The sequence below is a fragment of the Lipotes vexillifer genome, unplaced genomic scaffold (genome assembly GCF_000442215.2).
Source record: "Lipotes vexillifer unplaced genomic scaffold, Lipotes_vexillifer_v1.1 scaffold109, whole genome shotgun sequence".
In the NCBI taxonomy this organism is placed as follows: domain Eukaryota; kingdom Metazoa; phylum Chordata; class Mammalia; order Artiodactyla; family Lipotidae; genus Lipotes; species Lipotes vexillifer.
In genome coordinates this window covers 1,537,501-1,561,325 of record NW_006790015.1, presented here as the reverse complement: position 1 = coordinate 1,561,325, position 23,825 = coordinate 1,537,501, and the positions used below count along the sequence as shown (strand labels likewise).

The window sequence follows — 23,825 nt, the reverse complement described above, 5'->3', positions numbered from 1 at the left end:
CAGCAGGGTCAGGTCCAGGTCGTGGATGTCAGGGTACCGCGGGTAATCCTCGGCCATCTCAGCGTAAGAGAGGCGCGGCTGGCTGGCACTCTGCAACCCCAACCGAGACAGTCCTCGCACCGAACGTGGCAACTGGCAGGGTCACCTTTAGAGACCCCCTCCCTCTGCGTCCGAGAGCGGGGCGGGGCAGAGCAGGGGCCAGAGCAGGTGCTGCACAGCCAGCTCTCCGCCAATTCCCAGCTGTCTCTCCCTGGGCCAGTCCCCTAATCTCTCTGAACTTCCCTTTCATCTGCAAAACAGACCTGAGCTATTCTAGAGTTTCAACGAGAAAAGGGCTAACTAATAGTAGCTGTGTGGGGTGACTTGTGTCACGCCAAAAGATACGTCCGAGTCCTAAGGCCTGGTACCTGTGAACGTGGCCTCATTGGAAACAAGGCCTTTGTGGATGGAATCAAGTTAAGATGAGGTCATACTGGAGTAGGGTGGGCTCTAAACCCGATGACTGCTGTCCTTATGAGAGAGGAGAGGACACACAGGGAGACAGTGGGTGACGAGGGGGCAGACGTGAGTGTGGAGCCTCCAGTCGAGGCAGGCCGAGGACTGCTGGCACCCACCACAAACGAGGAAGGCGCCTCCGGAGGAAGCACGGCTCTGCCGACACCTGCGTCTTGTCCTGTGGCCTGAGAACTCTGAAAGGATACCCTGCTGTTGCTTGAAGTCACCCAGTTTGCGGCGACTGGCAATGGCAGCCACAGGAGACTCACACGGGAGCTTTGCGACTCCTCCCACATTCTGGGTCTTCTGGACTTTCCCTCAGCTCTCACTGCTGCTGACCGTCAGCGGGCAGCTGGGCCACCACTACCAGCTCTCGCGCGGCGCACAGAAAGCACAGGTGCTGGTCACTGCCCTGCCCCGCTCCCCTCCCTTAACCCCCCTCTGCACACAGCCCTCCCCGTCCACCGCCGACTCGGGCCAGCTCTGGAGGCTCCTGCGTGCGGGCAAGGCCCTGTGTAGTCTGGCCCACTTCATGCCTCCAAATTTCCTGTCCCCTGTGCTCCACACGTGACCTTTCCCCCATTCCAGCAGGGCTGGGCCTCCCCACGGGCCACACCCCCAAGCCTGAGCCTCTCCACCCATGGCCTTTTCTGTCCTGCCCATGCGAGCTGCTCTTCTTGCAGGCCAGTGACACCACGAGTGACCTCAGCTGGCTGCCCACAGGCAAGAACCAAAGCAGGAGAGTCAGTTTGGAAACTAGTCCTCTGGGTGACTTTTTCAGGCTCCATCTGAAGGGGTCAAGTGTGTCCCAGGTCGCTACAGGGACCACTTTGAACACAGCCCACCCATGCCTGCTATCTCGACAAAAACCAAAGAGAAAAAAGAAAACTACAGGGGAATCAATGAGAAGAAGGGTATTTCTCTGGATGACACATGTAACAAAGTTCATTCATGGCAGAGATTAAAGGCAGAAACTATATTAAGAGCCCACAGGCCAGAAGGACACTCAGCCACGGGTGAGGAGACTACAGGAAGAGGCGCCGGAGGGCAACTCACAGCCCTGCTCGGGCTCAGCGCAGGGACCCTGCCTGCAGCGGGGGCCACATGGCCACACACACCGCTGGACGGCAGGTGCAGGGACTGTGCTCCTGCCACCCTCGTGCCTTCCAGAATCCTGGTGGGGACAAGAAAGGAGACTCACCGACTGGCTTTCAGAATAACAAACTCCTCGGACGAGCAAGGTGACGAGCTGCGAGCGCAGGATCAGGCCGTGGAAGGTCAGTGGGCGGAAGCGCTCCTCCATGGTCCAGTCTTCGCTTGGGGACTGGTCAGGGTATAGGTTGGGGTAGGGAGTGTATCTGTTATACAGAAACCAGACGCTGCCTAGGACACCCTCAGCAGGATCACTTCCCGTCCACGTCCCCGACCCCCACCCCCAAGTCCCCCGGACAGCCCTGGCGGGCGGGCGTGCGAGGGGCTGCCAGCCCTGCAGGTGGCCGCGCTCCCTCACCTCCGCTCGAGCATCTGCTGCAGAAGGTCCTCCTTCTCGCCCGGGTCCTCGGAGGTCACGTGCTCGTCGCACACGTTCCGCAGCTCGCTGGATGGGTAGGACTTCATGGACTGGCTCCGTCTGCGCTGCTCACCGGCGCGGGTGAGGATGCTGCACTTCTGTGGGTGGGAGGGGCGGCGACAACGGCCAGCTAGCGCGGGCGCACCAGCACCCACTCAGGTGAGGATATGGGTGACAGTGCGGGTCAAAAGCACAGGCCTATGCCGGAACTGCAAGAAACCTTCACAGCGGCTCAGGGGCTTCTGATTCAAAGGGGCCTCTTGGAGCCCAAGGTTTTTGCCAGCCCAACACCCCTACTCCTTTGATCTGGGGACAGCATCTCAATGCTCCTATGTCACGTCTTGGCGGTCCTGTCAACTGACGTGCCCCCAGCCTCTGAAGCCAAGGGTGGGCACGTGACCCAAGTGAGGCAGCGGGACTCTCCCTCAGCACAGGGGCCTCCTGGTACCTGCAGAGGGGCCACCAGCCACCTGCTCGCCCAGAGTGCACTGCTCCTGGTGCTTCAGTTTCCTGTCCATCCTGCAGTTTCCAATGGACTTTTTTCTTTCTTAAGTAGATCAAAGTCCATTATTGGCAACTCAGAACCCTCCCCGATACAACCTGCACTGAATACTCAAGACTGATGTTGAAAACAACCATCTATCCACGTGCTTGAGGGAGTGGGAATGACACACGTCCTGACGGCCTAACACAGTCCTTACTCACTGCGTAGTCTATACTTGCTGTCCAGTCCACACTCACTGTCACGTGCAATGAAAAGAGTGCTGACTTTCACAAGAGCCAACCGGGGCCACCCCATCTACGGGGGTGTGACAAGCACGGCATCGCTGTGGGCAGCAGGGAACCACTTGTCCTTCGCCCACCTCTCCTCCGGGGCCGTTTCCTTTACCTTGTATTTGATGTTGTTACTGATGAGCTGGTTGCCCTTCATGAACTCCTTCTCATTGCCCCGGTTCTCCGTGACCACTGGGAAGGCGTGGTGGACAGTGGTGCGCAGGATGCTGACCAGAGACTGGATGCGGGTGTGTGGGTAGACGTAGGTCAGGTTGGGCTCCATGATGTCGCTGGCTCGCAGTCTGGGGGAGGGAGGGAAGCGGTCCAGACTCACGACAGAGTCCACGGCACCGGGAGCAAAAGCCATGACGGAGCTGTGCTGCCTCTCCTGCACTGTCTGGACCACCTGGGCCCCTTTTCTGAACCATCTCTAGCAGTTCCTTGAACACGCCCGTTCCTTGGTACTTCCATCCCCTTCGCACATGCTGTTCCCCGTGCCTGGAATGCCCTTCCTTGCTCTGTCAGACACGTGGGCCAAGACCCTCAGCTCAATATGAATGTCCCCCCTCCACAAACCTCATCCAGGTGCTCAGGGGTCTGGCCATCGCTCCTCAGCACCCCATGGCACATGCCAGTATCACCACTGAACTGCTAATTATACTGGAATTAAAATAAAAATGTTTGGGCGTCCCTTTAGACCAGGGATGGCAACTGTCACCCCCAGGTCCAATCTGGTCGCGCCTGCTTGTCCACATGCTGTCCGTGGCTGCTTCTATACTAAAGCGGCAGGACAGAGAGCACGTGGCCTGCAAAGCTGAAAATATTTACTATCCGGCCCTTTCCAGAAGCTGGCTGAGCCCTACGTTAGACTTTAAGTGCCTTGCACGATCCCAGACATGGGAGGCCTGAACTATCTGTCGGCTGATGGATAAGCTGGTGATTATGCCCAGAGGAATCACTGCTGATAGGATGACACCTTGCTGGGCACACACAAGGCAGCTAGTTCTCACTCACAGGGCTTGGAGCCTAGATTTAAACATTCAATCATAACACTTCCTATTTAACCAGAACGCCACAGCGGCCGAACCATCCACGAAGCGGCCCTGCCCGCCCCAGTCCCCAGCTGCACGGGGCCGCTCCACCATCCCAAACACACTTGGGTACAGACGTGCTTGCTGTTGGAAGGACCTTGCTGTTGTTACTCACCTTCTTCCAACCCAAGAATCTGAATTACCGTTTCCTACCTAATACAAACATTCCTGGGCCCTAAAGTCTGTAAATTCTGGAACTAGGACATGAAGAGAAATCCTGGCCTTACTTGTCCATTTCCACCTCCGTCTCCCATTCCAGAAGCGGCACGCCTCGCAGGCCCACGTGGATGTCATAAATGCCCTTATTGAAAAAGTCCCCTGTCCATTTGGCCACCTGAAACACAAAGCAAAGACTTGAAAAGAGGCTGCTGTGGGCGAACGTGGCCCCGAACCCGAAGGAGGCCTAGACGGGGGGCGTGCTCACCATCAGGGTGACCATAACGGGGAGGCCGTACGTGATCTCGCTGGTGGACTCAATCAGGATGACCGTGAGACTGATGCTCATACGGACGACCCCGCCCAAGAAAGCCGCAGCACCAATCAGGGCAAAGGTTCCCGAATAGATATGGCCCAATCCAATGTAGCTGGTGAAGAAAGAAACCAAGAACGTGCCTTAGAATCATATTGGGGGTGCGGGAGGGAGTTATGATTTGCACACGTGTGCATACGTACTCAAGTGCACGCTCAGGCGCATGCACACACACACACACACACACACACACACACACACACACACACGGTACCTTTTGAGAACGTTGGCAACTAAACGTCCAAAAGCAGCTCCACATAGCAGGGAAGGCACAAAAAGGCCGCTTGGAACAGAAATGCCGTAAGTCCAACATGCAAGCACGAAATAGAGGACGAAGAACAATGCCAAAGTGACGGGGCTAAAAGTACCTGCAAAGCCAGAACAGACCGACCTGAGTCCCGCTAAGATGCCTGCCAAGGCCCCCCAGACTGCATTGGCTCCCACCAGGTCCTTCTGCGCCCCGACCGGTTCACCTCCAGCACCGGAGGCAGACACCCCAATCTTGTCTGGGTTGGCATTACCAATGAAAAGCCCTGTTCTCGCTTAGAATGAAGGGCAAGCCTGGCTCTGTCTGACAGAGGAGTAACCATTCGTTCCCTGCCCCAAACCCCACCCTCCCGGATACTCACTATCCTGGTGGAAAAGCTGAAGGATGCCAGACTCCTGGGGGTTGAAAAAGAGTGTGGCCATGTCATTGTAGGTCTCATTGGGACAAAAAAAGGTCTTGATGCTGGAATTCACTTCTTCTGATGTGACCTAAGAAAAAGGAATCAAAAAGTCAAATAAGGGCCCCTGAGTAGGGCATTTGAGACTTCAAGTGGGATGTCTCCAGCGAGGTCAAAAGAGTCTGGTTTGCAAGCTTTACCCGTAAATTAAACAGGCAACAGAAAAAAGATCAATCCCCAAGAGCAGCCAACCGTGATACGGTATATTCCTTGCGTTTTGAGAAAGAAAGAATCAGGAGGAGGGCTCTGTTCATGCACATTCATAACAAAAATGTAACTACACTTAGGGTTCACCATGGTCTGGCTCTGCCTCCTCTCCCAGGGCTAATTTTGTCAGTGGTACTGCAGGAAGCCTGGCCCCAGAGCACCATGGATGGTGGAGGACAAGGCAGGGGACCGACAAGTGGCCGGGAGTGGACAGGTGTCTGCGAAGGAGAGTCCAGGGCACGGCCTGACCTAACGCCCCAACTTTGTCCCAAATGGAAAAAGCCTCCACCCGAGTGTGCTGCAGAAGAAAACCCACGTACACAAGGCCCGATGCAGACACCGCGCTCCTGGCTGCCTCTCCCACCTGGCTGAACAAAACCCAAGCTGGGAGAAGAGATTATTTCTCCACATCCCAGCCCTCTCATTCTCTTCATCGTTTTGTGTGAGCAGATGAGATCCGAGCACTGCTGGACTCATTACAGGGTGAGGGTATTTGTTTTCTGGTTGGCGATGTACAAGTAGCACAGGGGGCAGACCTCACACCTCTCACTGGGCAAACGATTAGAGAGTGTTTCTTGCAAAGTTAACTAAGCAGACAGACTTTTCCTAGATTCCATTCTGTCGATATTAATGACACTGTAAAGATGCCCTTATATGGACCCTGTAACAATACCAGGTGATGGGTTTGTATAACCCTACCAGGTGGACCTGGATGGGCAACACGGCCGGATGAAGGCTGCTGTAGGAGACAGGAGAGCGCCCCCTATCGGCAGAACCTGGCAGGGAGGAGCTGGCAAAGGAGACGCGTGTGCGGAACAGTGAAGGGGGGACAAGCTGAGGCGACAGCTTAATCACCAGCACATGCAGTGTTTCCCAAACTATGCCTGGAGGAACCTAGTCCTGAAGGTGCTCTGGAAAGAGTCCTGTGGTCAAACGCATACAGAAGTATCACAGCACTTGCTGGAAATCGGTGTATCTGTGAAAAGCAGAGAACAGGCTCCATGATCAGGCGGATTTGACTCTCACACTGCCACCCTCTAGTGACCTTGGGAAAGGTCTTTAATTTTGTGAAGCTTCCGTTTCCTCATCTATGAAATGGGAATAATACCCACCTCATGCTATATATTACTAGCTGCGTGATCTCAGGCAAGGCCTCAGTTTGCCTCAGTTTTCTCATCTGTAAAATGGGGACAATACTAGCCAACATGGCAATGGTAAGGACTAAGTGATGTCACATATGTACAGTGCTTAGTAGAACACCTGGCACACAGCAAACTTTCTAAACATTCCTAACACTTACTGGAACTTAAAGGCCCTGAGAAATCCTGTATTAAAGAAACCTACTCAGCTCTGGTTAACCCATCTGACCACAGAATCCTTTTCCATTTGTTTGCTCTTGAGTCACGTGTATCAATGTTCCTTAGAACACACTTTGGAAAATATTGGTCTGGTAAGAGGTGGCCTTGGGGAATAGCCAGTAACAGGGATCAACAAACATTTCCTGTGAAGAGCCAGACAGTTAATATTTTAGGCTGTGCAGGTCACATACAGTCTCTGTCACATGTCCTTTTTTTCCCCCAACGCTTTAAAAATGTAAAAACCATGGACCGCAGTTTGCTGACCTCTGACCTAGTACATTCTAGCCATTCACTGACTGTTCCTGGGGAGACGGAAGAGGCAGCCACTCAAGACAAAAGCCTAAAGGGGCTCAGAGGGACTCGAGTGGCTCCCCGGAGGTAACAAGACATGTACTTAGAGAACCTCCAGCCTCCACCCTAGAGGCCGGCTCTCAGACCCACCGGACTGGACCGAAAAACACAGGGTACAGTAAGCTCCAATGCCTACCTCACTCAACCGGCTCTTTCGGGGAAAGGTGCTAGAAAACATCACATACTCCTAGGAAAGGAAAGGGAGAAATGCCAAGAGGAGGCATGCCAGGAAATGACCTAAACCCAGAAGAACTAGAAGATGCAGGACGAGCCAGGACCGCCACGTGCCCTGAGGCAGGCACTCCTTTCTCCCGTCTGAGGGGTGCCTCTTACATCCCGAGGGTGAGGCTGGCGGGCACCTTTCAGGGGTGGGGGGTCAAAGAGTAAACTGAGGCTCGGAGGAGAAGCAGACAGTCAGCATCCTGAACGTCTGTTTCCAATTAGTTTTGTTCAACAAAGAGAGAGAGGGAGGGAAGGAAGGAGGGAGGGGGACGGGGTGGGGGAGAGAGAGGGAGAGGAGTCCCCTCTATGAGAACCAGGACTGTTCACAAAAGTGAGAAAGAGAAGTTCGGTGCACATCCTCTCTTAGGTAAAAAGACTACTACAACGCCCACCCCACCCCGGGCAATCTGAATCAGGTGTGGAACAATGAACCCAACATATCTATTAGCTCTAAACCGAGGCAAGCCATACATTTCCGGATTCTTCTGCTTCGCGTGTGTAGGACAAAGGTAGCACGTGCACCAGGGTTACCTGGAGTGGGAAGGAGTCATTACCGACTTGACTTGCGGAAGACATCTGTCTGCATTCTCCTAACACCATGGAGGCCACAAACACCACCACGGTGGTCACCAGAGACACCAAGAGGCTCTCCAAGACTCTAGGAGGCAAAGCGCAGCTGTTACTGTGGATAAAAAGTCACCTGGTCCTGGGAACTCGAAAACTGCCTACCCCCAACCCTCCTTTCCCCCAAGAGCACGCACAGCAGCCCCTGCTATTAGCGCGTGTGCAGAATTTATCAGTGACTTGCTGCATTCCAGCAATTTGCATGTAAAAACTGGGTAGCCAGTAACAGGGGCTGCTGCGGCCACATCATCTCTCTCCGAGGAATGAAAGGCCTTCCCTTTTAAGTCCTGGGGCGAGAGTCTTGTGAGAGTGCCCACCTCAGCGGGGCCAATACTGACTTTGTCATGTGTCCTTGTGGCCAAGTCCAGAGAGGCTGGGAGTGAGCCAGCGGCTCTGATATAAATTAAGCTCAGCCTCTGTCTTTTGGCCCGTCTGACAAACAGATTTCCATTTTCAGTCTTAGACATGACATGAAAGCTGGTGTGGGAAGTGGGGTCCATTCCCCGGGAGAGATGGCCTGGTCCACACGGGGCCTGGGGAGCCACGGCAGGAGGGGAGGTGACTGCGTGGGTACCTGACGAGCTTAGGTTTCGGGTGCACGTTTCGCATACGGTACTTTGCAAGTCTCTTGTTCAGACAGTTGAATGTGGCTCCCAGGAGGCCCCCAACGACCCCCATCACGACGAAGAAACCCAAGTCCATAGCTGTCCAGAGATGACATTTTTTATCCGAGTCAGAGCACTGAGAGAAGGGGCAAGGGAGGGAGAGAGAAAAACCAGAGTGCCCATGAGAACAGGAAGGGACAGGAGCAGAAGAAGACAGAGACGAGAAGCGATCCTGCCTTCCCCGTATGAGAGCCAAAGCGGTGCTGGAATCCTGCCCACACTGAGCACAGGGCATGCGGGAGACAACAGGGGCAAAGATGCACCTACCCTTCTGACAGCTTCTCTCTGGTACTTAAGAGCAATTTTCACGGGTCAAGAAAGAAATCTGGGGGGCAAGGACAAAACGTACCTTAAACTCGCCAAAGTTCAGCAATCCAGGGAGCTGGAAGGAACCCCAACTTCCAAACTGAATCCCAGAACGGAAGAAGTTGAGGGTGAAGGTGGCAGACATGGAGCAAAAGAGCTGTTAGGGGACAGGTGAAAACAAGAACACTCGATAGCGACAGGTCCTGCCTCCCCCCAGACGTGTCCCCACCAACCTCCTGCTCCGCACAGAGACCAGCCAACTCTAGGTCTGGACACAGGGCCCTGGTGACCACGGCACTAGATACACCACAAGTGTGAGAAGTTGGAAATCAGGCTATTAGGAGTTTTCATTCAGCCTTTTGTGAAGGACTATTCATTTACAGCCTATTATGCACCAGACCCTGTGCCAAGAAAGGAACAGTAAACACCAGAGGAAGAACATGCTCCCCTGAGGGAGGAGACGGGGGTTCACATCAGGACCACAGCCGGTCTCACGTATCGGGTCGGATGGTTCGTCAGGAGAGAATAACAGCAGCTTGACTAAGGACGGGAAGGGTGTTAATATGGGAACTATAGAAAAGTCCACGGTTTGGAGGTTATGGGTGTCTAGAGCAAAGGGGTTTCCAGTAACGTCAGCTCTCTTGGTCTCATCAGAAGCACAGGTTAACTAAAACTATCGATTCAATCGAGCCTTTTACCACCGTGAAACGTCCCTCATTCACTTTGGTAATTCCCCTTGTCTCAAAGTCTCCTTTAACACTAAGAAACTACTACACCAGCCTTATTCTGGTTAGTGTTTGCACGGTATACCTTTTCTGCTCCTGTTATTTCCAGACATTTGTAACTGTATTTAAAGTATGACTCTGGTAAACAGTAAAAGAGGAAAAAAAAAAAAACTACTGGTAAATGTAACGGGTAAGAGGTGTCCAGTTTAAATTTGGGGGGTGTGGTTAAGCTCAGGGGAAGGTCTTCCTCACCACTTTCCACGTGAGCCCTTGGTTCCAGAAGGATGAGCCCTCCTCCAGACTGAACAAGGTACCCCCAATGGGGGCCCCGAAAGCTGCAGCGACTCCGGCGGCCGCCCCTGCTGATACGAAATCCCGCTTGTCTCTGAGGACAGAAAAGAGAGACGGTTTATCTGAGAAACAGCCCTCAGGCTGCGAAAGGCAAGTTTTCACTTCCTTATGCACTGACGTTTTAACATCTCGAGACCCACGAACAGTCAGGGCTCATGAAGGGCAGGTCTCTGGGGAGGCAACTCGGCAGCCAAAGCAGTTCACCTATGAGCCAAACGCTCTCCCCAGGAGGAGCTCCGCCAGGTGGGGGGACTCCCTGACATCTGTTGACTCTCAACATGGATTCTCAGGAGGCAGACTGGAGGGTTCTGGTGTCACCGCTGAGCCACTGGCTCATCAGACCTTCCTTCCAGAAAGCTCAGCACCAGAGAAAACGTACAAGTGTGGCTGTGAGCAGAGGGGCAGGTGACAGTGAATGGCAGGAACGCCGAGGCGAGAAGGCGCACCGCAACCCGGCCTCCGGGCCCCTGACTGCAAGGGCCTTGCCAGGTGTGCAGGTCAGTAACACACACAAATCCCACGGGCTGAAGAGTGCCCAGAAGCAGCCTTCCAAACCCGAGACGCGGCTGACCAAGCAAATAAACTCCATTCTTGATAATATGCCTGTGGACTTCCCTGGTCGTATGTTCGGTCTTGGACCACATTCCTCATTGTCTGAGATGCTTCTAGGCCCTACGTTATGACAAAATGGAAGCCATGTTGCCTGCTTGGCCCTTGTGCTCCTAATCTTCAGAAGAATGATTCAAAGCCCACCTCCTTCTGGATGGTCGGGTTCTGCACGCAGCCCGCCCAGCAGGGGAGAGCGTGAGCCGGACTAGAGCAAGTGTAGGGTCTCAGTGGCAGTAAATGAACGGCTTGTTTTTTCCAAAAAAACCCCAATTTCCAACCTTTCCATACCTGTCACTTCGGAAATAGGGGAAGTTAAACTGGATCTTCCGTAAAGAGAGGCTCTGAAACTAGAACAAGAGAAAACAAAGTCAGAGAGGGGCCCGAAGCTGCAGGCATCCACAGCGCCGGGGAGTCCCTGTAGCCTGAGCGCGCCTGGGCAGGGACTGCGAGAAGGAGGCTGGGGCAGCAGATGGGAAGAGAGGCGGCTTCGGGGAGGAACTGCTTTTCCTGCCCCCCAATTTCTAGGCCCCTCAGAAACTGCATTTTGTACATAGACAGCGAGTCCGAAAGGAAAAGGGGAAAGAGCTGAGCGAAGGGTTGGGCGGAACTGAAAGCTGCTGCAGACGTCATGGGGCAGAGTCACCGAGGAAAGGACCGAGGGGGCCAACTCTTAACCTGCTCGACAAAATCTCAGGCCGCCGCACAGCAACTCCCTCCCTTTAGAACATGAGATGTAAACATCCGTAAACGACAGTTCACAGGGAACTGAGACTTCTCCACGTGGACCAGCCCGTGAGCACAGGAGCCTGGGGTCCTGAGCGAGCTCCTTGGCCTCCCTAAGCCTCAGCTCCTCATCTGAGAAGGAAGATGATAAGGGCAACTCAACCCTTGAGGTGGCTTTAAAGGAGCCAGTATATGAGAGTCTGGACCGGAGAGCACCTAACGCTAATGAACAGCAGTTGCTACTCCCGCGTTGCTTCCAAAGGAATCAGCATAGACCTGCGCCTGAGACCATCTCAGCCAAGGCTTCCAGCCTCTCCCGACACGCTCCACAAAGCCAACCTGCGTGGACATGCTCGGAAAAGGCTGTGGGAGCACCGGGTGACTTTCATTTGAACAGACTTTCTCTCTGTCCCATTCCTGCCCCTAGGACTCAGCAGGGCCTCGTCAAAGCCTCGAGGTACCAGCTACCTGCTCTCCTGGGAGACAGACCACATCGTTTTCTCGTCAACCCAAAGTGACAGCAGATTCCGATGCCCTGTTGAGATGCTCCCGATTCCTGCTCCTAGGACTCAGCAGGGCCTCGTCAAAGCCTCGAGGTACCAGCTACCTGCTCTCCTGGGAGACAGACCACATCGTTTTCTCGTCAACCCAAAGTGACAGCAGATTCCGATGCCCTGTTGAGATGCTCCCGATGGATTTTTCCAAATTCAACCACAGACACGCCCCTGTGCAGGAGGCCCACTCGCAGGGGTAACCCGCCCCCGCAGACCATCAACCCTTACCTGCGGGAGGCCAGCCCCTACCACTGCTCCACTGTGGATCATGGGGCCTTCCTTCCCCACGAAGAGCCCTGGAACAGGTGGAAAAGGGGGAGGCCATCAGTGAGCACAGAACGGTCTGGGTCAGGAGACCTTTGTTACATAGACCTTTCTCTTGACGACTATAAAACAAAGATGATCCTATTACTTTGTAAGAGAAAGGATGAGTCAAATTCCCATCAAACAGGAGAAAATAATCTTGAAATTCTCCATCGGGGGTCAGCAAACCATAGCCCGTGGGCCAAGACAGCCTTGCTGCCTGTTTTCATACAGCCTGAGAGAGCTCAGAATGGTCTTTACATTCTCACGTGGATACATTCTAAGCGGCCATGTAAGTTTAAGCACCTACCTAATAGCTTCTTTTCTTGCCTCTTGGCCCACGAAGTCTAAAATATTTATTATCTGGCACAAAAACTTGCTGACTTTGCTAAAAGCCAACTCCACAAACCAATCAGACATTCGTTCTACTTCAAGACTCAGTGGTGTGCTGGTCAGACATCTCTGAATGGTAACTAATTCAGAGCACCTGCTTTTAAAAAATAACCCATCAACAAACAGTGCAGAAACCTGTTTGAGGCCGGGGCCTTCAAATCCGAACCTACTCAGTGTACACACGTGATGCTTCTTGTCATCTTCGCCCCTTGAACGCTTCAAGGATAAAGGTCAGAAAGACCCTCCTTACCTCCAGCCACACTGAACAGCACTCCAAAGACTTTGCAGAGCAGGGTCCGGAGACGCACGATTCCGGGCACCTTCACACCATTCAGATAGCATTTGATCTCGGGTATCCCAGAACCCGCTGCCACTGGCTGATGGGGAGAGCAGGTACACCCAGAAACTCAGACTCCACTGGGTCTACGGTTCACCCTGGACAGCCTCACTAAAGAGGGCGAACTGACCCTCTTCCCCAGAGCGGCACCCACCCCCCTGCCCCCCGGGCTTCTGACTCAGTAGGTCTGATGCATTTCTAGCAAGTTCCTGGTGATTCAGCATCACCTGGGGGGGCCTTTCAACAATCGATGCCAGCCTTCACTACTGGAGAGTCTTACCTCATTCGTCTAAGCTGGGTATCAGTCACTTTTAAAGTTATTTTAAAGTCTTTTCAAGTTTAAACTATTTAAGTTTGAAGTATTTTAAAGTTAAAGTCATTTTTACCGTGTTCCCCGGGTATTTCTAATGTGCTACCACGGCCAGAAACCAACCTTCTCGTCTAGGTTGTTCCTCTTTAATCTACCAGGGGCTGAAACCACTTTCAGAAAACATCTCTAAGTGAACGAGAGACCACTTTTTCTACGGGAATCTATTCGAAGTCTAAATCAGTTTCTTGACATTTCGAAAATGGAGATGGAGAAAATGAGCACAAAACCTCATGAGCAAAAAGGCGACACCCCACCACCTCACCTCAATTAGGACGAGAAGGCTCGCGAAGAAGACAAACGTCAAGTTGAAACCCAAGAGTTCAAGGAGGGACAGGGCGAGGCAGCCTTTCTGGCTGCACTCCTCCACCGCTACAGACATGGGGTTAAGGAAATCGTGCCCGCTGGCTGGGGCGGTCCTACCGTCACTTGAAGTGAGGCAGCTTCTCCTCTTCTGAAGCATGGTGGCTGCTTACTGCACACCTCCCTGTTCTCCGTATATGAACTTAAAAAAAACACCACTGCCTGAGGTGTCTCCTACATTAGGAACCATTTTTAAACTATGAAATACTTCAAACATTACGAGAGGTAAGGTACAGACACCTGTACTCCCACAGCCCATGCCTTGACAAATCTCAGCGTTACGCCACATTTGCTCCAGGTATTTTTTTTTAAATGAAAACATTAGATACCATTAAAAACAACGACGACAACAACAAAACCCTTTCTGTTTCCCTCCCTCCCTCCTGGAAGAAACCACTAAGCTGAAACTCTTGCACATCCTCCCCTGCAAGTTTCCATGTGTATCCACATTGTTCTAGGTGCTTCTAAAATTAAAACAATGGCATTGCACCTGATGCCCATTCTACAGCTGCCTTTTTTCTCTCCCTCAACGCTTTCTGCGAATTAGTCATGTTGATGTAAAAGCTCTGGTTCATTTATTTTGACTTCTACATAAAACTGTATCATGTGAACATCAATTTTCCCACTCTCCCATTTGGTGTGATTTCAATCCTTTGCCGTCACAGAGCTGCAATGAACATCTCTGCGCATGTCTGAGGGACACATTTAGAACAGAAACTCAGGAGTCAGGAAGGTGCACCTTCCTATGTATTTAATTTTCATTTCCCTGCTGGTGGTGAGGTGAGCACTTTTCCACAGGTTTATTTATCGGCTAATTTTCCTCTTCTGAAAACTGCCTGTTCACATCCTTTGCTTGTTTTTCTATTGGGCTGTTTGGGCTTTTTTCTTACTGAGTTGCAGTTCTCCCTCTATTCTGGATACTAATTATTTGTCTCTTAAATGCACAGGAACCACCTCTCCTAGGCTGTAAACTTGTTTTTCAGTTTAGTTATGGTGTTTTATTGTTGTTTGGGGTTTTTGTGTGTGTATAAATAGAATATTTACTTTGATGTGGTCAAGTTTACTGATCTTTTCCCCTTCACTCTGTGCCTCCTGGCTTCCTTAGAAATTATTCTGTACTCTCAACATTACACAGTCTCTTCAAGTTTTGTTTCGCCTATTGACATCTTCAGTCCATCTGGAATTAATTTATAGTACAAAGAATCTAATTTTGTATTTTTCCAGGTGGAAAACTGATGTCCTAGCATCTTTTATTAACTAATCCATCCTTCCTCACTGATTTATAACGCTAACTGTCAGTCACCACATCGCTATATGTGTGTGGGCCAGTTTCTGCTTCTCTATTATTTCCCACTGGTCTAATTGGGTATTCCCACACCAATATAATACTGTTTCAATGACTGTATCTTAGATTATGTGTCTTGACATCTAGCATGGCTGGTCCCCTGTCTGTTGTTCAAAACTGTCTCAGCTACTTTGGGATCTTTACTATTCCACACAAATTTAGGAAGAGACTTTTCGAGTTCCAGCAACAATCTATTGGAATTTCCATTGGAACCACAATGAATTCATAGATCGATCAGGGAAAATAGGCACCTGTGCTTCAGGTCTTACTAACCATGAACATGAGCACCTCTCTATTAAAGTCTTCCTCTTGTGTCCTTCGATGATAATGAAAACCCTCAAACCCAAGTGGCTACTACATAGCTCTTCAAAGATCACGTCTGCTGTTAAACTCACTTCTAGGCAGGAAAGCAGAGTCAGCAACTGCTGACGTCCGGAAACACCAAGACCCGTGAAAAGGATACACGCCTGCACCACTCCGAACTTGAGCTGGGTGAAGAGCCGTACAAAGAAGTCCACGAAGAGACCCACCTGTGAAGGGCACGTGGGCGGTCACCCAGGTCTCCCCGCTGTCACAGGCACTCCCCTTGAGGCACCGCCCCTTCCCCCCACTGCCTGTTCTCGCTGGTCACCTGCACCAATGTTACCAACAGGCCACGCGTGAACAGGCTTTCCTTAGTCACTGTGGCTACAGGAGGGTCCCACCTGAGCCTGGCGCCACGGCCCCTCCAAGCACAAAAGAAAGGGGTGCAGCTAAGTTGTCAGAAGGAGAGTTAAAGCACAGAGGGAAAAGGATGGTAAAAAAGATCGGAGACCAAGGAAGACCACTGGTGCTTGGAGAGGAACAGTACAGAGATGTGTGAGGGCCTGCCCCGCTCTTTCCAAATGCAGTTTCAAAAAGCCTTTGCATGCTTTAAAGGGCATCAAGAGTTGCGTGGCAAGAGAAGTATGAAAAAGTGTCAGTATTATGATTTTAAAAAAAGGAGCGGTGGGAGGGGCTAAGGCAGTCTCTGTTATAAAAACAAACAACTTATTCGCTGGCTGGAGCTTGCCCTCTGACCCTCTCTGCCCCTTGGCCCATCGACTCCCCACGCCCCGCCTGCTCACCAGCCCTGTGCAGACTCCAATGGCAAACACCATCATCCACTTCACCGCCTCATACCTGCGACCTTTCTGTTCACAAAGGAAAAAAATGACTCCGTTTATTGCAGGCTTATGAAGACAGCAGGGAGGGAATACATCTTAGCCAACCAGTTTTAGACTAAATTCCATATGGACAGCAAGCACAGTGATGATGTCTGGGGTGGCAGGTGTTTTACAATGCAAGAATGAAGAACGCTAAGGGCCGGGCCAGGAGCACTGACAGTGGGCACTCTGGTTGGCAGGTTGAACGACTAAGTAATAAATGCAGATATCTCATGAAAAGGGTTAAGAGGCCAAGGGGTAAAGAAATTTACTTGAGTATTTAGAACAGAAAAAGAAGCTGTCCTAAGACCTACTTGGTCCCAAGAGATCAATAAAGGACTCACCTTATTATCCATGGTCTCCAAAACTTCCAGGTAAGGGTCATTGATACAGCGATCATAATCCAAACTCTGAAAGAGGGACGCGTGAGTTAAAAAAAAAAAAAAAAGTCACAAGCCAATAGGAAGAATTACCAAAACCTGGAAAGGGATAAAACTCCCGGTTCCTGCCACTCAAAGCACAGGTGGGCACAGCAGCACCCAGGAGGAGCTTGTTAGAAACACACACCCTCAGCCCCCTCAGACCTGCAGTATCGCAATCTGTGCTTTATACGGACATTTCAGCAGCACTGCTTTAGGTGTATACTTCACGCTTTAGGAATTTTTTTGCTTAATTTTTAATTAAATTAAATTAATCAATTAATTAATTTTTGGCTGTGTTGAGTCTTTGTTGCTGCGCACGGGCTTTCTTTAGTTACGTCGAGTGGGGGCTACTCTTCGTTGCGATGCGCAGGCTTCTCATTGCGGTGGCTTCCCTTGTTGTGGAGCACGGGCTCTAGGCGCATGGGCGTCAGTAGTTGCGGCTCACGGGCTCTAGAGCTCAGGCTCAGTAGTCGTGGCGCACGGGCTTAGCTGCTCCGCGGCATGTGGGATCTTCCCGGACCAGGGCTCAAACCCGTGTCTCCTGCATTGGCAAGCAGATTCTTAACCACTGCGCCACCAGGAAGTCCCAAGAAGTTTTAAACTACGTATTTTTAAGTGTCCTGTTTCTGCCAAACATTAAAAGACCTTCAGCTGTCACTAGTGTTACCCAACTTACTCTATTAGATGAACAAACACTTCAATTAACCAGAACCAAATTCATTTAGAAAGTCTAATTTTAAGTATCTTCTGCAGTTCGTGTCTGTGAAAAAGAGGTTAGTCACGAGACAAACGTGGAGACTGTTTTCCTTAAACTTCCCAGAACACAGCTGTTCTGCAAACGCTTTGCAGGTGGGCCAGTCATTTCAAGAAACAATTCAAAGGAAATAATTTTATGTCTACATCTTGCATGAGAAGCAGCTGTTTGGCACCAAAGGAAAACAGTCTTCTGTGTGCTCTCTCCCCATAACCTGTTGCTACCTACACGTCAGCTAGTGGACAAACTGGACACTGGCCTGGTGGCCACACTCCTAGACAGGAGTTCAGAGTCAGCCAAACAAACACAGGTGTGACACGTGACAGTTTTTTCCATTTATATGACTACCCAAAGTCGAAATTCCTTTTTTTATTTTTTTTTTTATTATTATTATTTTTTTCCTTGCGTTATGCGGGCCTCTCACTGTTGTGGCCTCTCCCATTTGCGGAGCACAGGCTCCGGACGCGCAGGCTCAGTGGCCATGGCTCACGGGCCCAGCCGCTCCGCGGCATGTGGGATCTTCCCGAAACGGGGCACGAACCCGCGTCTCCTGCATCGGCAGGCGGACTCTCAAGCACTGCGCCACCAGGGAAGCCCGAAATTCCTTTTTTTTAAAGGGTCCTGGAGTAACAACAGGCGCCTGATTAAATCAGTTATCATCCACCCAGATACAGAAGAGTATATTGCCATAAAATAATTCTGACAGGTCTACAAAGACAGATGGGGAAAATGTGCAAAAATTAAGAAGGCAAGATGCAAAATAAATAAAGGCAGATGCAGAATAAAATGTATAATATAATCCTATTTTGATTAAATAAAATTAAGATTTGTATGTCAGCATACAATGCAAAACATTTGGGAAAACTGTTAACAGTGGTTATCTCTGGTGTTTTAGGAGGCATTCACATCTGGATATGATTTAAAATTCTCCCAGCAAACATGGTGTACTTTTTATATTGGAAACAAAATTGTTTTCCTGATTACAAAACCAAAAAAACTCAATCTGTAAACTATACTTCTGCTGGGAAACTAGACCCATCTGTGAATGACTAAATATATGTATATGTATTTAATGATTATATATATATACACATACGTATTCTACACGTATACGTACATATAGTAGACACTTGAACAACGTAGGGGTAAGGGGAAGTGACTTCCCACACAGTCGAAAATCCGAATTTTGCTATTTCTGCCTCAAAAATGAAGAAACTGATAAATGACTCACCCAAGGGCAAGAAGCTGAAACAGTTTGGATACTAGCTCTTTGGATTCCACATATTGTGATCTCTAATGGACATAAAGTTTTCCCCACACTTAGTTAATTTAAATATCTGTAAAATGAAAATACAGGCACTGTATTTATTGGAAAAAACCTGCATATAAGTGGACCTGAGCAGTTTAAACCTGTGTTGTTCAGGGTCAGCTGTACGTATACACACACGTTTGTGTATATGTGTGTGTGCATATATACACACACGTATATATTTTTTAATCAATTAAGTGACATCACATTCTAGGAACAAACAGAAACAAATTGACATGTTGAAAATATGACTATCCTTCATACTAAATATGTATAAAAATCACTGGCAATTAATTATTTGCTTGATGGTTCTGTCTAATAACACTGTGACTCCATAAACATTGAAAACGCTTGTAGATGTCCAGAATAGGCAAAGGTATAAAGACAGGAAGTAGGTTAGTGGTTGCCTACGGTCAGGGGCAAGAAGAATGGGCAGTGACTGCTAATAGGTGCATGGTTTCTTTCCGGGTGATGAAAATGTTCTGAAATTGCTTCGATGATTGCACAACTCTGTGAATATACTAAAAAAACATCGCACTGTACATTTTAAATGGGTAAATTGTATAGCATGTGAATTATGGCTCAATAAAGCTGTTAAAAGGGACATTTAGAAACAACTGCAACACCAGAACACCAATCTTTTTTTTTTTTTTTTTTAAATAAATTAGCTGAAAGTTTGACACTTGGTAAACAGGGACCAATGCACTATATGATCTGTTATTAAAACCTGATATTGTCTGGGCTTCCCTAGTGGTGCAGTGGTTGAGAGTCTGCCTGCCGATGCAGGGGACACGGGTTCGCGCCCCAGTCCGGGAGGATCCCACATGCCTGTGCTCCGCAACGGGAGAGGCCACAACAGTGAGAGGCCCAAGTACCGCAAAAACAAAACCAAAAACAAAAACCTGATATTGTTATTTCTCCTTTGCCATGATTAACTTCCTTTTTATTTCTGCTGTATATGTTGCTCTTTGGTTTGGGGGACTAAGAACTTTCTTAAAAATAAAATTTGTATAGGTGGCCTGCAGGGCTGCTGCCTATGGTTATGAGCAAAAATGCCATCTGGCCACGAGGGCATATGGGGACTGAGATGTAGGCCAAATTCACTCAGGAAGGGCACCTTAGGGCTCACACAAAAAGCACCTTCAATGGGCCTTTAGCTGGGGCGTTGCAATGGCTCAGAGGGGGAGGCCTTTTATTCTAAGTCCTCCCAGCTCTGAAGGGTGCCTTTTTCTAACTCAAAAAGGCACTACAGGCTCTGTGACCTGCATGAAAACAATACTGTTTGGTAATGGCCCCATCCCACAAATAGGGAGTTGTTATTATTCAAACCACCTATAATGAAAATAGATGTCAAAACAGGGACTCTAGGGACTTCCCTGGTGGTGCAGTGGTTAAGAATCCGCCTGCCAATGCAAGGGACACGGGTTTAAACCCTAGTCTGGGAAGATTCCCACATGCTGCGTAGCAACTAAGCCCGTGTGCCACAGCTACTGAGCCTGCACTCTAGAGCCCACGAGCCACAACTACTGAGCCTGCATGCCACAGCTACTGAAGCCCACACACCTAGAGCCTCTGCTCCACAACAAGAGAAGCCACTGCAATGAGAAGCCCACACATCACAGCAAAGAGTAGCCCTGCTCACTGCAAGTGGAGAAAGCCTTGGTGCGGCAGCAAAGACCCAACACAGTCAAAAATAAATAAATAGGGCCTCCCTGGTGGCGCAGTGGTTGAGCGTCCGCCTGCCGATGCAGGGGACGCGGGTTTGTGCCCCGGTCCAGGAAGATCCCACATGCCGTGGAGCGGCTGGGCCCGTGAGCCATGGCCGCTGAGCCTGCGCGTCCGGAGCCTGTGCTCCGCAATGGGAGAGGCCACAGCAGTGAGAGGCCCGCGGACTGCACAAAAAAAAAAAAAAAAAAAAAAAAAAAGATATATCACACAAATGCAGTGTGAGGACCTCATTTGGAACCTGATTCAAACAAACTATTAAAAAGTACATATGACGTTTATAAGACAACTGGAAAATCTGAACACTGGTTATTTGATATCAAGGAATTATCGTGAATTTCTTAGGTATGAAAATGGTATTGGGTTATGCTAAAAAAAAGTCTTCATATACTAGAGATACGCACTGAATTACTTATGGGTGAAATGATGTGATGTATAGAATTTCCTTCAAAATAATATGGGAAGGGGGAAGTGGATGGGAGCATATATGAAATAAGGTTAGGCATGAGCTGAATGACTGTTGAAGCTGTGTGATGAGTACAGGGGGTTCCAATGTACTATTCTGCCTATTTTTCGTCTACTATTCTGCCTATTTTTGTCTATGTTTGAAATTCTCTATAATAAAAGTTTTTAAAAAATTCCATCATAATAGTTACACTAAATTCTACAGCCAGAGTAAGATAAAATATTAGAAAGAAAATTAGTCTGGGTATGTTATTGCTCTAGGATATTGATTTTTGTTTGTTTGTTTGTTTGGCGGTACGCAGGCCTCTCACCGCTGTGGCCTCTCCCAATGCGGAGCACAGGCTCCGGACGCGCAGACTCAGCGGCCATGGCTCACGGGCCCAGCCGCCCTGCGGCAAGTGGGATCTTCCCGGACCGGGGCACAAACCCGTGTCCCCTGCATCGGCAGGCGGACTCTCAACCACTGCACCACCAGGGAAGCCCAGGATATTGATTTTTTTAAGTCTACCTGATATTTTCTTTAAAGCATTAAACATAGACATGACTAAGCCCACTTCTTGGAATTGATCCTAAGGAAGCAATTAAGGATGAACAAGAAAGGATGATCAAAACGATGCAGTTCGTAATATAGAGAAGTAAGATTAAAGAAACTGTGGCACAATGAAATGCTATTCCCCTATTTAGAAAGATATTACAGAAAAGTATCTATTGCTACAAAAATTCTTATCAACTGAGAGGGGAAAACATGTTAAAATAGTGTATTTAGTAGAGTTTCACTTTGTTACTTAAGAAAAAAACATGGAAAAGGACGTTTAGTAAAGTGAATAATCATCTTTTAATGAGCAGTGTTATGGGTTTTTCCCTAGCTTCTTTTTATAAATCACTTACTAATCCTCTATCACAAGCATGGCTTGTTTTTGCCATTTCAAAAATCATAGAAATGTCATCATAAACTGATTAAATGATAAAAAGCACTCCCGCAGCACTGGCCTTACCACACACACACACACACACACACACACACACACACACACACACACACACACACACACACACACTTTCAGAGTCCCATGCTTGAAATCCGAAACTATAACCAAGCACTGACAATTCTGAGAGAAGCTGCTTGGGCAGGAAACAATCATCTGAAAACTCAGTTCTCTTAGAAGAGAAGCAAGGTCTCCTAGCCCACACCTGTTACAAGCAAACACTGTCAGTGGCTTTGACTCTGGGTCTCTACAAGTTGTAAAAATGCAGTCTAATGGCAAACACATGCTCTATCCAGGTTAAGGTGCCACAGATCTATGAGAGCCTGGAGACACACCCAGACCCTGCTTTGGGGCTGAGGTGAAAAAAGCACTTCTTAAACAGGCCCCTTCCCACAAAGAAGTTACATCTTACCCACTCACTCCCCGGGAGAGAAGGTCAAAGAGCATCTCTGGTTGGAATCCCAATGTTTCACTCTGAAGTGAGGTCACTCACTACTTATGTTACCCAAGACACAGCATCTAAGAATCTTACCTCATAGTCTTTCCTTGGAAGGATCTCATCCTCCTCCTCCTGTGTTTCTCCAAGGATGGTCTAGAAAAACAGATCCAGAGAAGGAAGACCTTTTTAATGGTTTTAAAAGTGGAAAGAGGCAGAAGTATTTACTGAAACCAGCTACTAGTTTCTAAATCACCTGGAGCCATTATCATCAAATGGGAACAAGACCTAAAAAAAAAAAAAAAAAACCTTTTGGGATGGGGGTGATGTGGTGGGGATCTACAGTCATCAGGTGAGCGCTTCATTTCTACTTATACATTCTCCAAATAACCTCTCATCTTCAGGACACTTCAAAGATGTCACTTGGAAAGAGTTCAGGTTCCGTCTGATAACATGCTGAGTCTGAAATCAGGAGGGACTTGTCAACTCTGGGGACACAACAACTCAAGTTTTCCCAGGGTGCTTTGCAGAGGGACGCTGGATTATCAGTGACCCAGAAAGGGTGAGGGATAGAGTGAGAAAGGGCTGGAAAAACTAAGCCAGCTGCATGACATGCACAAAGTCCAGAGAGGGGGCTCACTCCGAAAACGCTCGTTTCATTCAAAACTCCATTCAGATGGAAATAAAAAAAAATAAGGATGGGATTAACTGAAGCTGGCCTGGGTTCTCCCTCAGATTCCAGGGATGGCTTCTGAGAAATGACCCAAGACTTGGGCACGTGAAGCCGGGCAGATGCTTCGAGAGCCCAGGCTGCGGTCCCCAGGCCCCACCCGCTGCTACCTGCGGGCCCAGCTCGGCCCGGCCCCACCCCCGGCAACGCCTCTCGCCGTCCCTTAGCAACCGCCCCCTCCCCTGCCCGGCTCCACCCGCTTCTTACCAGCTCCTCTGGGGTGCGGGTCTCACGCTCACCGCAGCAGCAGCACCACCTGCAGCAGCAGCACAGGGACCCCCTGCACCCCGCCATCTTCCTCCTTTACTGCCACTCTGGACCCCTCCGCCAACCCCCTCCCACCCAGGATCCGCGCCTCACGTGACTGGCCTCGGGAGTGTCACGTGGTCCTCTCGAGCTTGGGACGGAGACTGGGAGTGGCTGCAGACGGGTGAGGCGAGGGCTCGCGTCACATGACGGTGGAGGGACGGCTTCCAACGAGACTTCTGGGTGCCGCCATGTTGGGGGCGGGGCTTCCGGGCGCCCGCAAGGGTGGTTTCCACTCTCTGGCCCCGCCTTTCTAAGCAACCTGACACCGGCGCCACGCCCCCACCCGAGCCACGCAGCCTCTGCTGGCGCCTCCTTATCGGCCAAGCAGCTGTGACGGGTGCGAGCTCTGAGTCATCCGCGACCAGAGGGTGAGTGACAGCGAGGCTTGTGGTCGCCGGGGAGGGAGACCAGGGCCTTGGGAGTCTTGGGGGCCACCTACCCGGGGGCGGGCTCTGGACGGAGGGCGGAGAGCGGTGGTGGCCGGTCGGCCCGCCCCCTCTGCGTGCACGCCCCCCCCC

At 50.1% G+C, this 23,825-nt stretch overlaps 1 protein-coding gene across 2 annotated transcripts in view; it reads right to left on the bottom strand.

Annotated features, from left to right (window-relative positions):
* Window positions 1–23,295, bottom strand: part of CLCN6 (Cl-/H+ antiporter 6) — a 26,254-nt gene extending 2,959 nt beyond the window's left edge. The window contains exons 1-21 of one of the 2 annotated variants that reach the window (XM_007463171.1): window positions 23,206–23,295; window positions 22,365–22,424; window positions 16,516–16,581; window positions 16,094–16,159; window positions 15,451–15,517; window positions 13,545–13,651; window positions 12,826–12,952; window positions 12,108–12,175; window positions 10,891–10,949; window positions 9,895–10,027; window positions 8,961–9,074; window positions 8,521–8,687; window positions 7,854–7,980; window positions 5,089–5,215; window positions 4,674–4,827; window positions 4,355–4,514; window positions 4,158–4,264; window positions 2,955–3,141; window positions 2,006–2,163; window positions 1,697–1,853; window positions 2–90 (exon numbers count right to left, since the gene is read on the bottom strand). In XM_007463171.1, the coding sequence (XP_007463233.1) occupies window positions 2–90; window positions 1,697–1,853; window positions 2,006–2,163; window positions 2,955–3,141; window positions 4,158–4,264; window positions 4,355–4,514; window positions 4,674–4,827; window positions 5,089–5,215; window positions 7,854–7,980; window positions 8,521–8,687; window positions 8,961–9,074; window positions 9,895–10,027; window positions 10,891–10,949; window positions 12,108–12,175; window positions 12,826–12,952; window positions 13,545–13,651; window positions 15,451–15,517; window positions 16,094–16,159; window positions 16,516–16,581; window positions 22,365–22,424; window positions 23,206–23,292 (2,387 nt within the window). In that variant the 5' untranslated portion in view covers window positions 23,293–23,295. The remainder of the gene's footprint in view (window position 1; window positions 91–1,696; window positions 1,854–2,005; window positions 2,164–2,954; window positions 3,142–4,157; window positions 4,265–4,354; window positions 4,515–4,673; window positions 4,828–5,088; window positions 5,216–7,853; window positions 7,981–8,520; window positions 8,688–8,960; window positions 9,075–9,894; window positions 10,028–10,890; window positions 10,950–12,107; window positions 12,176–12,825; window positions 12,953–13,544; window positions 13,652–15,450; window positions 15,518–16,093; window positions 16,160–16,515; window positions 16,582–22,364; window positions 22,425–23,205) is intronic. The other variant, XM_007463170.1, reaches the window with a different exon arrangement.
* Between the last annotated feature and the right edge of the window lie 530 nt (window positions 23,296–23,825).